Source organism: Dermacentor variabilis, chromosome 4, assembly GCF_050947875.1.
Source record: "Dermacentor variabilis isolate Ectoservices chromosome 4, ASM5094787v1, whole genome shotgun sequence".
NCBI classification, from domain to species: domain Eukaryota; kingdom Metazoa; phylum Arthropoda; class Arachnida; order Ixodida; family Ixodidae; genus Dermacentor; species Dermacentor variabilis.
The window spans coordinates 2293104-2306655 of record NC_134571.1 but is presented as its reverse complement, the minus strand read 5'-3'; the positions used below and the strand labels follow the sequence as shown (position 1 = coordinate 2306655).

The 13552-nt window shown below is 47.2% G+C and overlaps 1 protein-coding gene across 1 annotated transcript in view; it reads right to left on the bottom strand.

The window, feature by feature from the left end:
* Positions 1-1356: 1356 nt before the first annotated feature.
* Positions 1357-13552, bottom strand: part of LOC142578572 (CD9 antigen-like) — a 151984-nt gene continuing 139788 nt past the window's right edge. Inside the window, exons 5-7 of the mRNA XM_075687952.1 lie at positions 9779-9988; positions 9634-9717; positions 1357-9575 (exon numbers count right to left, since the gene is read on the bottom strand). Of these exons, the coding sequence (XP_075544067.1) occupies positions 9531-9575; positions 9634-9717; positions 9779-9988 (339 nt within the window). The 3' untranslated portion in view covers positions 1357-9530. The remainder of the gene's footprint in view (positions 9576-9633; positions 9718-9778; positions 9989-13552) is intronic.

The following is a 13552-nucleotide window of genomic DNA, read 5'->3' as shown; positions in this document are numbered from 1 at the left end:
GTGCGACTAACTTTCGTCCAGTCGCACGGAGAAGTAATCTCTCTTTGTTTTGTTTTGTTTTTTGGAGGGAGAGGTAATGGCACGCGCTAGTTACGCTAGAAGCCGAGGATGAAGAAGTGTGCGTGGTAGCTGCTGCAGAAACGAACAGTAAACGGCCGTTCGCTTTGAACTGACTGCTTGCGTTTTCCTCCCGCGACAATATGTCCAAAAAAGCAAATTGGATTGAGCGTCCTCATCGCTGCTGCCGGTCGTTCATGCCCACATTTGCGAGACACAACAATAAAGAAGAAGCATGTGACTGCTGCGCTAAATCTAGGAAAACGATTGAACATATTTCATTAGAATCTGAATCTGACCCAGCGGTCTATTTATTTGAAAGAGACCTCTGGCCTCTTTGAAACCCTTGCGTTTGTAGAGAGCAGAGGGAACAAACATTTTCCGCAATAGAGGTTAGTAAGAGGGGATTGGAAGATTGCTGGAAGTAGGCAAACGACAAAAAACGGACGCGTAGGAAAACAAAGTTCCCAATATGGGTTCATAAAATTTGGTGATGGGAATTCTCCCTGGGCTTTCTTCTTTTTTTCTTTTTTTTCCGTAGGTAGGAAATTAGGCAATATAATAACAAGAGATTGGTGGCGCAAGTCACCGCCAAGTTCTAGAAGGGATCCTCATAGCGTCCGTCCGTCCGTCCGCCCGCCCGTCCGTCCGTCCGTCCATCCATGCATCCATGCATCCATCCACCCATCCATCCATCCATCCATCCATCCATCCATCCATCCATCCATCCATCCATCCATCCATCCATCCATCCATCCATCCATCCATCCATCCATCCATCCATCCATCATTGCAGCCTCGAATTTGCGGCCGCAAGCGTTTCCCGGTAAAGATTACGGCTGCACGAGCAGCAGTTGCCGGCAAAACTGTGCCCAGTCTATGTACAGCTCCGCGCGTCGCCGCTCTGCCAGTTGGTGCGGTGATTGGTGCGATGCCTGAATATATCTCGAAATGAGAACACATACAGAGCTGCGCTCAAGTTTCGCATTGGGGAGTATCGTAATCGTCGGTGATCTTTTTCTTTAGCTTATCATTGCTCCACTTGAATAAAACTGCAAATTATTTCCCTTACGGCTTCCCTGGATTCATCAGCTGGTGGCCTCACATGGTTATAAAATCCAACCCTCGCGTCCCCTTCTCGTTCTCAGCGGAAAAATGCCTCGTGCTAAGCATAGATTATTACCACATATTGTATGACTACTTACTGATCTTTCATTGTTTACGCACTGCAAGATTTCTATACGGAAAACATGATTTGTTAATAGGAGAAGTAAAGCACGCAACGACTGCGGAGCTGGATTGTTGTGTACGTTTTATTCTGCAGCTTTCTTATTACAGTCAAGTGGTGATAAAACGCATAATCGATGCATCCAAATGAAATCGAAATTATCTGTGCACTCTATAGAGATTTACAGTATGGTTCAGTTGTGACGGGGATGGAAATGAAGTAAACGCAAGAACCACTACCGGTATGCGTCATGTAAACATTTAATCTTCCAAAACAATTCTACGTAGCACTCGAACAACAAGACATCATCGCTGTTTTACTCCATGAGCACGTAACATTATACAACCAGAAACATGGACCTGAACGTACACTTGTGTAATCTTAAGCATAATTGAACCTTGTGAAGTGTCACCAAGAATACTTGAAGCAAGATTATAGAGAAACAACTTCGTTCTGTACATATATTCACGCGTAAATCAGTGTGAAATAACTAACTGCGCATGTCAGGATAACCGAACCTTCGGGGCTGTAAATGATTTGCTTCGCTGCGGTTCCAAAAGCACAGGCGTGCTTGGTCATAACCCTTGCCATTTCCTGTAATCTGACCACAATATACACTGTCATCGCTTCAGCCGGTGAGGCGTTGTAAACAAAGCCAGATGCTAACACAAACCCTATTCTCTCTCTTCGTGTGTGTGTATATATATATATATATATATATATGCAATGAAAACGCCTCGCTTTTAGGCCCCCGTGTACGAATTCTTTCTGATTTATTATTTGGCCACTCTCCCAACTTTTGCATACCATCGAAACAATGTGCGATGCTGTACTGTACTTCAGTGAACACGACCATTTACAATCATTTGGTAACTCGCTGTTCCTTTAATTGTTTCAGTGCTGTCATTGGTGAGGTGCCGCGTTCGACGGGGGCGAAATGGGAAAACGGCCGTGTTCGATGCGTCTGGTGCACATAAAAAAAAAACCAGGTTGTAAAAATTAAGACGTTCCGCACTACGGCGTGCCTCACAATCATAACAGGCTTTTATCACGTAGAAACTCGGAATTCTTAAATTTCGACTAGGTGCCGCAGATAACTATTCAAAGCAGTTGTTTATACTTTACAAGCTCTTCAGCTATTCAGACGTGTATTTGTGAATACTATTACATACATTTTCTCCACAGTGCGCGCCATCGGTGGTTATGGTGAATCCCATTGCGTTTACGTTTACAATGCAGTGTCACGCGTTGTGCCTTGTTTCTTTTTAATATTACACATTTTATAACGTCCAAACGCAAAGTAACTTGCTGCTTTTATGCAGCGCTTCTTGCTGTTATTGCTGTTCTTGCTGTTTTTATGCAATGCTTATCTGTTCATTTCTTTTTTTAAACATCTTTCTGGTTTCTGCAATATACAAATGTCTTCGTTTTGAGCCAATATTTGAATCTTTGTTTGTATCGATATAATTTTGCCGATTGTATTTCACGATAAATTCTACAATATGCACCCCTTACCCTATGCCTCTTCGTAGTCCTGTGAGGTCATAAAAAAGAATACGCGAATCCCACACACTGTGGGAATCGACGTAAGCGAAGCTTTCTGTGTTGTTTGCTTTGATCGAGGACAAATAGCGGTGATGTCGATGGTGAATGTTTAATTTCTTAAGCGCTTAGTCTAATATGAAAGTGTTGAGCTGACGTTCAACGTCGCCTTGCGTGTACCACAGCTGTTTGCGTAGCACGCAGAACGCACAGCGAGACCGGTTTGCTTGAGTCGTTGTTGCGCGCCGTGGTTCATAGCCTCCAAAAGGGTTAGTATTGTCACTGCCTCACACAGCACATCGCATCGTGGCAGAAATCTTGATTGAATTGCGGGGCCGTAGGTAGCACAACCACAATCGGACTACGAGGCACGCCGTAGTGTCGGAGTGCGGATTAATTTCGCACCCTGGTGTTCTTTAACGTACGTGCACCTTAAGTGCACGAGCGTTCTGTATTTCGCTGTCGTCGAAATGCGGCTGCCACGGTCGGGATCGAACATGCGACCTCGAGCAATGTCATGGCCGCAAAGCTACCACGGCGGGCACAGACGTGTTGATTTGACTTTTGAGCGCTTCCGTAGTGAACGCTACGGTGCTTTATTGGGGCTTTGCGTCTGCATGCCTTGCGTCAATCGTCCGCGTAACACATTTGCATGTTTTTTTTTCTTCAGAAGTGCCACAAAGTACAGTACCTTCAGCCTGCCCACAACCGGTGTCGTGTCTATTAGCGGCGAGAATTTCTAGTGTCGCCCTCTCGCGATTGACGTCACGGCCAGGACGCCACTCGCTCGCTCGGCTGCCGCGCGCGCTCGTTCCCTACGTGCATGCTTGGCGTATGGGCGGCTCGAGCCGTGCTTAGAGAAAAATATTTCGGGTTATTTCTGCTTCCATGCCTGAACCAGTTTCTTCTTCAAAACCGCGTGAGTGGAGAAAACTTGCGACTTGCAGATCGCAAGCTATGTAGCGCTGAAGGGGTCTACTGGTCTTGCAATGCGGATATATGCCGTGTCTGTCCATAAATTTTGCTTACACAGAATGCCTGCAAATTCAGCACGTGAAATTATATGCGATCCTCCTCTAAACACTTAACATTCTCTTAGTACTTAGCTGTAAGAGACATCGCATTTTACATGAAAGAAAAACCTTGATACTTGGTGTCAACATTATAAATCCGTGTTACAAGGACGCTGCCCAGCGAAACTTTCATCATGATTCTTATTACTCTGGTGAGTTGTTTTAGTCAAATGTAGTAACTGTATTAAGGTCTAAAAAGGAGAGTTAGGCGCGCATCTTGCATGAAAAGATTTGGTGCTATTTTCACCGTTTTCTGAAACAGGCACCCAGAAACACATTGGCTGTTAACACGACGGCGCATCATATACTTCACGAATACCATAACAGCAATCACATGAAAGAAAATTTTGCGGTTAAAATCCAGAACCAATCAACTGCAAGCGATGAAATGTGTCATAGTGACCCTCACTAGCTTTTATCGACGATATAGCACACCCCTCCCGCAGCGGAAGCAACCGACTGTCGTTATGGCGAGGCACGCATTGTTCGCGAAACTCAGCAGTTCACTACAACTTCGAATCGAAACCATGGAGTAGCTCTTTACAGCGTCAATTGCAATGCCTATAGCATACTCGAGGCACTACAACTTAGGCTGCCTTCAAATAGAAAATTGAGACACATTCTGCCTCCCCATGTCTCGATCCTGCGTTGTTTAATTATACAAACTGAAAACTATTCGATTCGTTAGTACATAAAAGAGGACCTCGTATACCCGCCTCATAAAGAAGACACCACAAGCCTCACACGAATTCATTTGACTTTTTACCTCCACTGGGGAACAACGATATCGCCATTATGTGCCCCACTACTAATGAATGAGGCTTCGGCTTCTTGCTCGCTGCAGCGAAACCCTCCAAAAAGCATATTTCACTGAAATATTTGGCCCGAGCAACCTATGTCAGGTTTTCAAACAGATTAATCATGTCTGTTTCTCAAGCAAGACGCACCAGTAAACTGCTCACGAGAGTTGAACGTATAGCACGAAAGGGAATAAATATTTGTACATTCCTTTTCTTGTGAGGCGAACAGCTGTACGCCTCAATCAGCTTTACTTCAAATTACCGCCACTTAAGTTTAACCAATGAAGAACAGCCTAATTTTGGGAAGCGGTTAAAAACGCAAGTGGTGCTGGCAGAATCTTAACTACAGTATTAAGTCCTCGTGTTACTGCCGAGCGTTTCTGAGAAGAAATAGAAAAATTTGATAGTATACCGTGAACTACTCGTCGTGAGCAAACATGTTTTAGCGGGTTAAAATCAAGGTAGATGCTATAGAAGTCATATATAGCCAGCGTTTAAATGTGACACGCATGCTGCACCATGGTGGGTATGGTATCCCAACTGCATTCTTATGTGCTGTGATTTTACGTATATGCTTTTATTATTCATGTGAGCTACCGCTGCGAAGCGTAGATTCGCGCATGAAAAACCCGTAATGGGCTGGTCTGAGCTCCCTCGGTTGGCACTATAGCGTTGCGCTTGAGAACTATATTATCGTCTAGGAAATAAGCTACTTGAATACATGTTCGCGAACGAAGACGTCGTAATATATATATTTGTTAGGCCCGTCATAAGTATACAAGCATAGGGAACGACGGCGAACAGGAACGACAGTGAACGAACAGAAACGCTGCAGAAGGCGCCCGGACACCGCCCGAGCTGCAGCAGACGACAGGAGCGAGTCCGTGCCTGACGTCACGCGAGCGGCGCTGGCAGCGCCCCTCTAGGTCGTTCTCGGGGCTAATAGTAGTAGCGTTTCCTTGCATCCCCACGTCATTTTCTTCCCCTCTCCCAGTATGGGAACTGCAAGCTAAGAGTGGAAAGCCATTCATTCACTCGCTTTGTGACTGCGTCGGTTTACTCATTCTGTGCCTCCTCTCCCTTCCTTCTCTATACCTTGCTATCTACCTTCTTTCTGGGTTTGCACGTTAGTAGAAAGGTAAGCGCTGCAATTTGTGCAATGCTTTTGCGCGGGTAACGAATAATTACAGCTGCCGAAAGGCTGATGTGGCGACGTCCAGGGAGCTCTAAAGGGCATTGTGTATATGCGACGCGTAGGGAGCCTACATGCAAGCGCTATAGCGAAGCGATGGAAACATCCAAACGAGCTTCTCGCGTCGCTTTTCTTCTCAGCCACGCTCCTTCCATGTATACACATGCTCTAAACCACCGCCCGACGCGGCGTGCAAGACAGCAGCAGCAGCAGTGGAAAAGTCGAAGAGGCCAAGAAAAAAAGACATTTCAATGCATGTAAGCCTGATTTTTTTTCTTTTGTGAAACGGAGCCGCACAAGCATCGTATTTGAGGTAAAAATATTCGATATTCGACTCGATATTCTTGGGTCGTTTTTTCTTGAAGCTTTGTATTCAATTCAAAAATTTCACTATTCGCATACCCCTAAACTATCTCTGCCAAGGTGAACATAATTTGCAAGGAACGCCAAAGCAAGCTATTCACTAATGGAATAATTATACATTTTTATATCGAAGTCGAAGGCAATCGTTATAAATGTGTAGTTACTGGTTTCAGCATTGTATGCTGACCTTGTAGTCCGAAACAACTGGCATCAAATTATTCATTCAATTTGCTAGATTACGCTCGCGGCACCGCTCTGCCCAACCGCAGTTTGACGCATAAAGACGCGTCAATTCGCACAGGGAGGAAGCGATCATTTCGTTGGCGAATTCAAGAGCACAACCCCAGAAATTGTTGTCTGAAACGACTTAGGGTGAGCCGCCAAAGGCGTTGCGCAATGTCAACAGCGCAAGCCTGGACACGAATGCATGGCCACGCTTATACAACTGCCGGCTCAACATCGCTCATCATGGCCGACCCCTATAGCTACGGCCTCGCTCTTGTGGCGAGAACTGTGCAAGTCACGCTCCAGTATGTCCGCCAAGATACGCCATCCACCACAGGAACGGTACACACTGTGCTCTCATCGTTAACTTGCTCGTCATAGCTTCCTGCCGTGCAGTCTGTTTTACGTCCATACAAGGGAATAAGTTAGCTGCCACGTGCGAAATCACGTAAATTGAAAGAATAATCTGACCATATTCGTGACCACATTGAAAACTATGAGTATCTAATTACGCTTTTAATGATTTCCTTTAGCTTTGCGAATATAAACATATGCCGTGAAGTTTGTAATAAACAAGTTCGTTGGGTGTACTTAGTTCATTCATGGAATGGGTTGTATAGTTTTGCTTGCAAGTAATGTCCGCCTAGGCTGACAATTCATTTGCATTGACGTCATTAAAGCACGTTTTGCATGCTTCTTTTATAAACAAGAAGATACTATTTACATAACCTCTCACATACCATAATAATTTCCTGACATTTCCTGACAGCGTTTTACACAAGTCCGGCGTAGCACAGGCTTTGAACCGTCGCCAAGTCCGCGCAACGAGCCGCTGGTCCGTGCGATACCGTCCAGCCGAAAGCGGCGACATATTTTGTAGGTATACTTTAGAGACAACATCTGCAACGTCAACAGACATTCGCAAAGCTGCACAATTTGGAATCTGCCCGGCCTGAGCCATTTCGCCTCCGATCGCCAACCGCACGATGGGCACTTCGGGTATTCAGTTTGATACGCGGAGCTAGCGAGAATTCGCTCATGCAGAAAGCAGCTAGTAGTGGTATATTATCTTGTAAATAAAAGAAGGGAAAGAAATGCTCGGTAGGTGCAACAAGTTTTTTTTTTCATTACAATTGTGGCAATACTATACAGCGCATTTTATTATTCGGTGTTACCAATTTCGCGACTTCCTGGATGCCTGCCAACGCGGCGGGCTCCGGACATCGAGAGATGCACCCTGACCACAGGCCCGGAAAGTCGGGCTGCATGTGACCGCATACGCGAATGTCGGTCACCTTATTAAACAGCAGCAATCCGTTGTGATTACGAAGTTGAGACATCAAACAAGTAACAGTTGCAGACACGCTGTCTTTAAGCTGGCAATCGTCTTCGTCCTGCAGTGTACCTAATTCAGGTGCCGGTGATAATGAGTAATAGCATATCGGTAACTGTACGCAAAAAATTTCCACGCAATGTCTTATACTTCAAGAAACCATGTCGAGTCAATCTTGAGTGTCGCCTTCGTTGATTGAGGCAAAGGGGGGCGTCGCAGCAATCTAGTCTCGTTCACCAATCGAAACAGCGCAAAATAACAAATGATCCTCACATATTGAGTCTGAGGCCGAGGTACGCTGCAGATGACAGTAACACCATTTTGCCGAAAGGTCTCAGGTGTTGGCTGAGTCAAGACTTGTGCTTCTGTCGCTGCCAGCGTGCCCCAAGAGACCCCTGAGGCTCGGCTGTACCATGAGGGGCCATAAATATTGTTGTGGTCCCGGTGGTATCTTGTGGGTCCATCAGTGTTATGGTGAGTAATACGGTCGTCTTCCCTAAATGTGCTTTCCGTAGCAAATTTATGTGCACCTGATTTTATCATGCAGTAATCACCTACCTCTACATAGGCTCCATGCTCGGACAGTTCACAAAGCAATTATGCTTACAATGCCGGACTGGCAGCCAAACATCTCGATCTGGCTTAAACAATCATCTCCGTTATTCGGCAGTGTAGTTAGCGCGACCATTTATGTTCAGGCGTCCTACCAGAAGCATTGAAAGAAAGCAGGAAAGCTACCTGCCGCCGTTTGATAGCCTAAACGCTCGTTTTAGCCCCGCACGCCTTTCTGCGGCGCCTACACGGTGACCATCGCTCAAGCTCCTTGGTTGCGCGGGTGACACATACCCGAGTTGACACTGCGAGAGGTTCTCGGGACAGTGGAACTAGCGCTGACGTTTCGCAGGTCAGAAACGTCGATTGTCTTCTCTAGACTACACCGAGATAGCCAATGATTGGTTGCTGAAATATCTTTAGCCCCTATGTGACAGAAGAAATGAGGACCCTACGTGCAGCTTTTACATCCAAGGGAGTCGCGATAATGCTTAGGCGGGGAATCGAGAGATCTCTAGAAACAAATGGGAATAAAAAGTTTGAGTAAAACGCTTCATCAGAATAAGGCTCAGTGCTTAAAATCTATTGCGCTGGCCTTAATTTTTCATCAACGCTAATAGAGCAAAAGAAGCATACCGCTGCTTCGAAACCTATCCGGCCGGCTGCAAAACGTCTTCAAAGTAAAAAATGAAACGTTGAAAGCTGCGGATGTTGACGTCTGCCACTGGGTTATCTGCCGAAATGTTTGCGCACGTTGGGACATATAATTTACACAGAGGGAGTGCGGTGGATGCAAAGGACTTGCGACAGGCAATTCCGCGCATCGGAGCGAAGCACCTCGTGCGTGCATGAGGTGGGGAGCGCTGCAGCCCAATTGTTTGACACGAAAAATACGGACGTCTCTTTACGCGCGGCTCTTGTACGGCTACAGTGAATATTGGATGGCGGTTCATACACAAATCGATCGTGAAGAGAAGCGCACCTCTCACTCGACTACCGCCTGCTCGACACACATGGAACACGTCTCTTCCGGGACTCGACTAGAGCCACTTTAGTGGCACCATCTTCTCTCGCATCCTTTCCGGCCCTCCTGGACCTTCGCGCAGTACAGGCCAGCCGCCTTACGAATGTGGCAGTGCGCGAGCTTGGGTCAGCACCGTCGGGGCTACACCTCCTTGCAGAGACAGATGGAGAATATCATGCCGATCATCTGCGTACAAAAGACGATTGCTATAGCGCCACGGCCGTGCTTATAATTTCGGACTGACCTCTAGACCGGCCACTCCACAGCCGACGCCGATGAGCAGCGTGCTCTCCCGCTTGACGAACTCCTCCAGTGCACTTATGCAGCCCTGCAGGAAACACGTCGGTTAATGTGTGGGTGGAATACCCACTCGCGAGGGTGGCGTATACTCGGTTGTGCCGGTACGGGTTCTGCTGAGAGTCTGCCGCACTCTGGCACAGCGTCTCGTTGAGCGGCCGCGGGTTCTTGTGCGCGTCCGGCTCGCCCTCGTCGCGAAGACGGCAGCACGTCTTGCTCACGTTGTCGCCGCGCCCGATGCTCTCCGCCTTCCACACGCTCTCGATGTAGTCAGCAGGCCCGAACACCCCGCAGCACAGCATCTGCAGCACGGCATCCGAACGTTTTTTGCAGCCGCCTGCCGAGACGTGTGGCGCTCTTTGAAGCCGTCCTTCACCTCAGGGGTAGAAGCTTTGCCATTACGAAGCAACAAGAAAAAAAAAAACCAGCAGCGAATTAGCGATAACTGCGAGAGAAAGCCGTCAGCATTACGCCACACCTTTTTGAGGCCCCGGATCCACGATTTAAACCACATTCACCCCGCTGCAAAACGTTTGTCCAGGAGCTCACTCGACACACGTCCAGCCTCTCCGAGGAGCGAAGTGCGCCTGAGCATGTTCCGGAGCAGACCACCGTCAGTTGCACTATATGCACCTATACACATGCACAAGTACACGCTCTTCTAAGTTCTCCCATTCTCTCTCTACCTCTGCCATGTGGCTGGCTTCCCGCACTTGACACACCTTTTTCCACTTTGACACTCCTAATGCTAACGCACTAAAACATGAACGGGAGGAAGACGTAGCGGCGCAGCGTGTGCCTTTCCTTGCGCTCTAAAACTAGTACAGCGCAACTAGAAAGGAAGAAACAAGCCGAACCGGCCAGATAAAGGAACAGAGCGCTGGCTTCCAACTGGTTTATTGGCAAGTTGCACGAAATATATAGCTACAAAAAAGCATCAGGACATGTCACAACCCTTCACAAAGCGTCACACCAATAGAAGACTACACTATCATGGGTCACAGAACGCGCAATTCTGTCATGCAAGGCTGAACTGATCAAGAAATCTTACTTCCTGTGGAGATAGGCACAAAGATGGTGCGCTAACGCATGTGCTGCCAGCCCTTGCTACGAGATCAGCTTCAATACTCTCCCACGTAAGTTGTGAAAGGTACTTCATTAACACTTGACACCGATAAATATTCGGCTGACATCCACAGTCGCGACAGTTGACGTGTTGTAACGATATGTCCTGATGCTTTCTTGTAGCTATGTATTTCGTGTAACTTGCCAATAAACTAGTTGGAACTCCGCGCTATGTTCCATTATCGGGCCGGCTAGGCTTGTTTCTTCCTTTCTGTGTTGCGCTGTACCAGTTTTAGAATGCAATACCAACTCGCCCAACCCTAAACCAGCGAGATCCCATCGCGCCCCGCGGCGAGCCTTGCTGCGCGCGGTGGGGAGAGCCAAGATGACTTCCTGCGCGCCTCGCGTCATTTGAAGCCAGAGGCCGCTGCTCTTCATCACGCCAGCGGATTAGGGCAGAGGAGAGTTGGTCGTGGCTCATCACGGCGGTGTTTGCGTAGCGCTCTTCACGTGTCTCTGTCCTTCCTTTCGTACATTCGTGCGCTACGCAAACACCGCCGTTGTGCTCTGACAGCAAGTGTTCATCAAGTGAGATCTGTTCATGTTGCCACACCATGCTTGTTGATTTAATCAGTTAGCCAATGGTTACTGTAATTTATACGGCCGATGAAACAACTAACCTACTTGGTATAGCTCTCTAATAATTTGTTATCGCAATCAATGCTTCGCCTTTCGGACGAAACTGACACCATTCTTATGATATCATGTTTAGGAGATCTTGGCGCGTTCATCTGGCATTACTCATTTTCACGTGAAAGTGTGAATAGTGAAAACCACAGAAACGAAAAGATCAGAAAGTCACACTTGAACTTAAAGCCAAATCATAAAGATAAGCAACAAGATGACGTAAGAACACAGAATAACAACGTCCCGTCACATAATTACACTAAAGTCAACACAATGCCCACTCACATAACTTTACTCAAGTCAGGGCACGTAAGAAAACGCTGAATAAATTTTCACAATGGCACATGAAACGTTTTACGATAACATCGCTTGCTTTCAGAAATCTCTGGAGTGACACGCACGCCTTTGTCATGAATCTGTTTGTCTTACGATCCTCTTGAGGATTCACTACCTTAGGCCATTAAATCGCGTAATAAACGTCGACCTTTGTGTGTCACGTATACGTGGACATCCTAGTAGAAGGTCTCCATCCACCGGCTGGTCGCAAGCGCATTGCGGACTATTGCCGCTGTACATATTCATTCTCAAAAGTGTTGTCCCTGTTCCATGCACTGTGAAAGCGGGTTCTATGGTACTCACTGAGGCATTATCTGCAGTGATGCCCAAGCGATTTCCAGATATTGCTTGATTTGTTGCTGCTGTGCACCACTATGAAGCTTCCAGGCAAGTCTGGCTTTATCGTAGTGACAGCCTTTGCAAGCTAAACTGGGGAAGGGGGGAGAGGACACTTCCCAATAAATTTAACGATGTGGAATAGAACATGGTGAGAGGTACGTGACATGCAAGTATTAACATTTCTTCAAAAACTAGCTTTATCTCTGGGCACAAATATTTGGAAGACTCAACTGCCGCACTGGTGGGGTCCGAGAGGCACGAGACGTGCTTTGTCATCGCGCTATCGCCAATAGTGTTTCAAGAACAGCCGCGATAACGTACATAGAGCAATGCTATTGTTTCAGAGGCGATATTCTCAAGCGATCATGTTCAGTAATACATGTGCACCATCTTCGAAAGATCTGGCGTGTCTCTAAAGAGGACGCGTCAAAGTAAACGAACGAGAGCGTTTCTGGCAAAGTGTCACAAACGCTCTCAGCTCGAACCGCAAGCTGCGTTTACAGTGCCTAGCAGGAACATTGGGCCGACCTGAATGGCCCACCTGGATAAATATTAGCCACAGTAGGACCACGCTTGGCCCGGTGATAATTAGCAAAATTTGGTAAGCCGCTCGTTTAATATTGTTACGCGCGAAGGAGACCGTTTATCACCCTTACGGATGAATGGGGCTGTTTATTTGAGGTCGCGAAGGTGAGCGCAAGAGCGGCCAGCTGGTTGATGAACTCAGCGTCGTCCTCTTCTTCTTTCCGCCACTCGGGACTGCAAGCACGTTCACCGGTCTTCGTTTTCTTCATGCGTAACATTCCTCTCGTCGCAGACGAAGCCTGCTGGGCGAGTCAATCCATTTGTCTTGACGTGAACAATTTCAAGCGGGCGACGTGGACCACTTGGGCCTTGGCAACTCTTCTACCACTCGCCGTGAGGCGAGCTATGTTATAGGTGACTTTCATGAGTCTATTAATAATAACAAACGGTCCATCCTAGGTGGCCAAAAGCTTTTGGCTTAACCCACGTTTCCGTAATGGAGTCCACAGCCAGACTAAATCACCAGGGCAATAGGTTACCGGATGGTGGCGAATGTCATAGCGTGCTTTTGATTTGTCCTGCGATGCCAAAGTTCGCAAACGAGCAATACGACGAGCTTCTTCGGCAAAGCAAAAAGACTCGGCGACAGTGGGATTTTCGTGACTACAGAAAGGGAAAACAGTGTTGATTGTGTACCGGGGTGGCCGTGCGCACAGTAGGAACAAAGGGCTATAGCCGGTAGTCTCGTGCTTGGCGGTGTTGAACGCGTACGTGATAAAAGGCAGTACGTTATCCCAGTTCTTGTGGTCGGATGAACCATACATAGATAGTGTGTTTACAATTGTTCGGTTGGTGCGCTCCGTAAGCCCATTCGTTTGTGGATGGTGTTGTGCCGAGTGACAAGTGGGATTCAC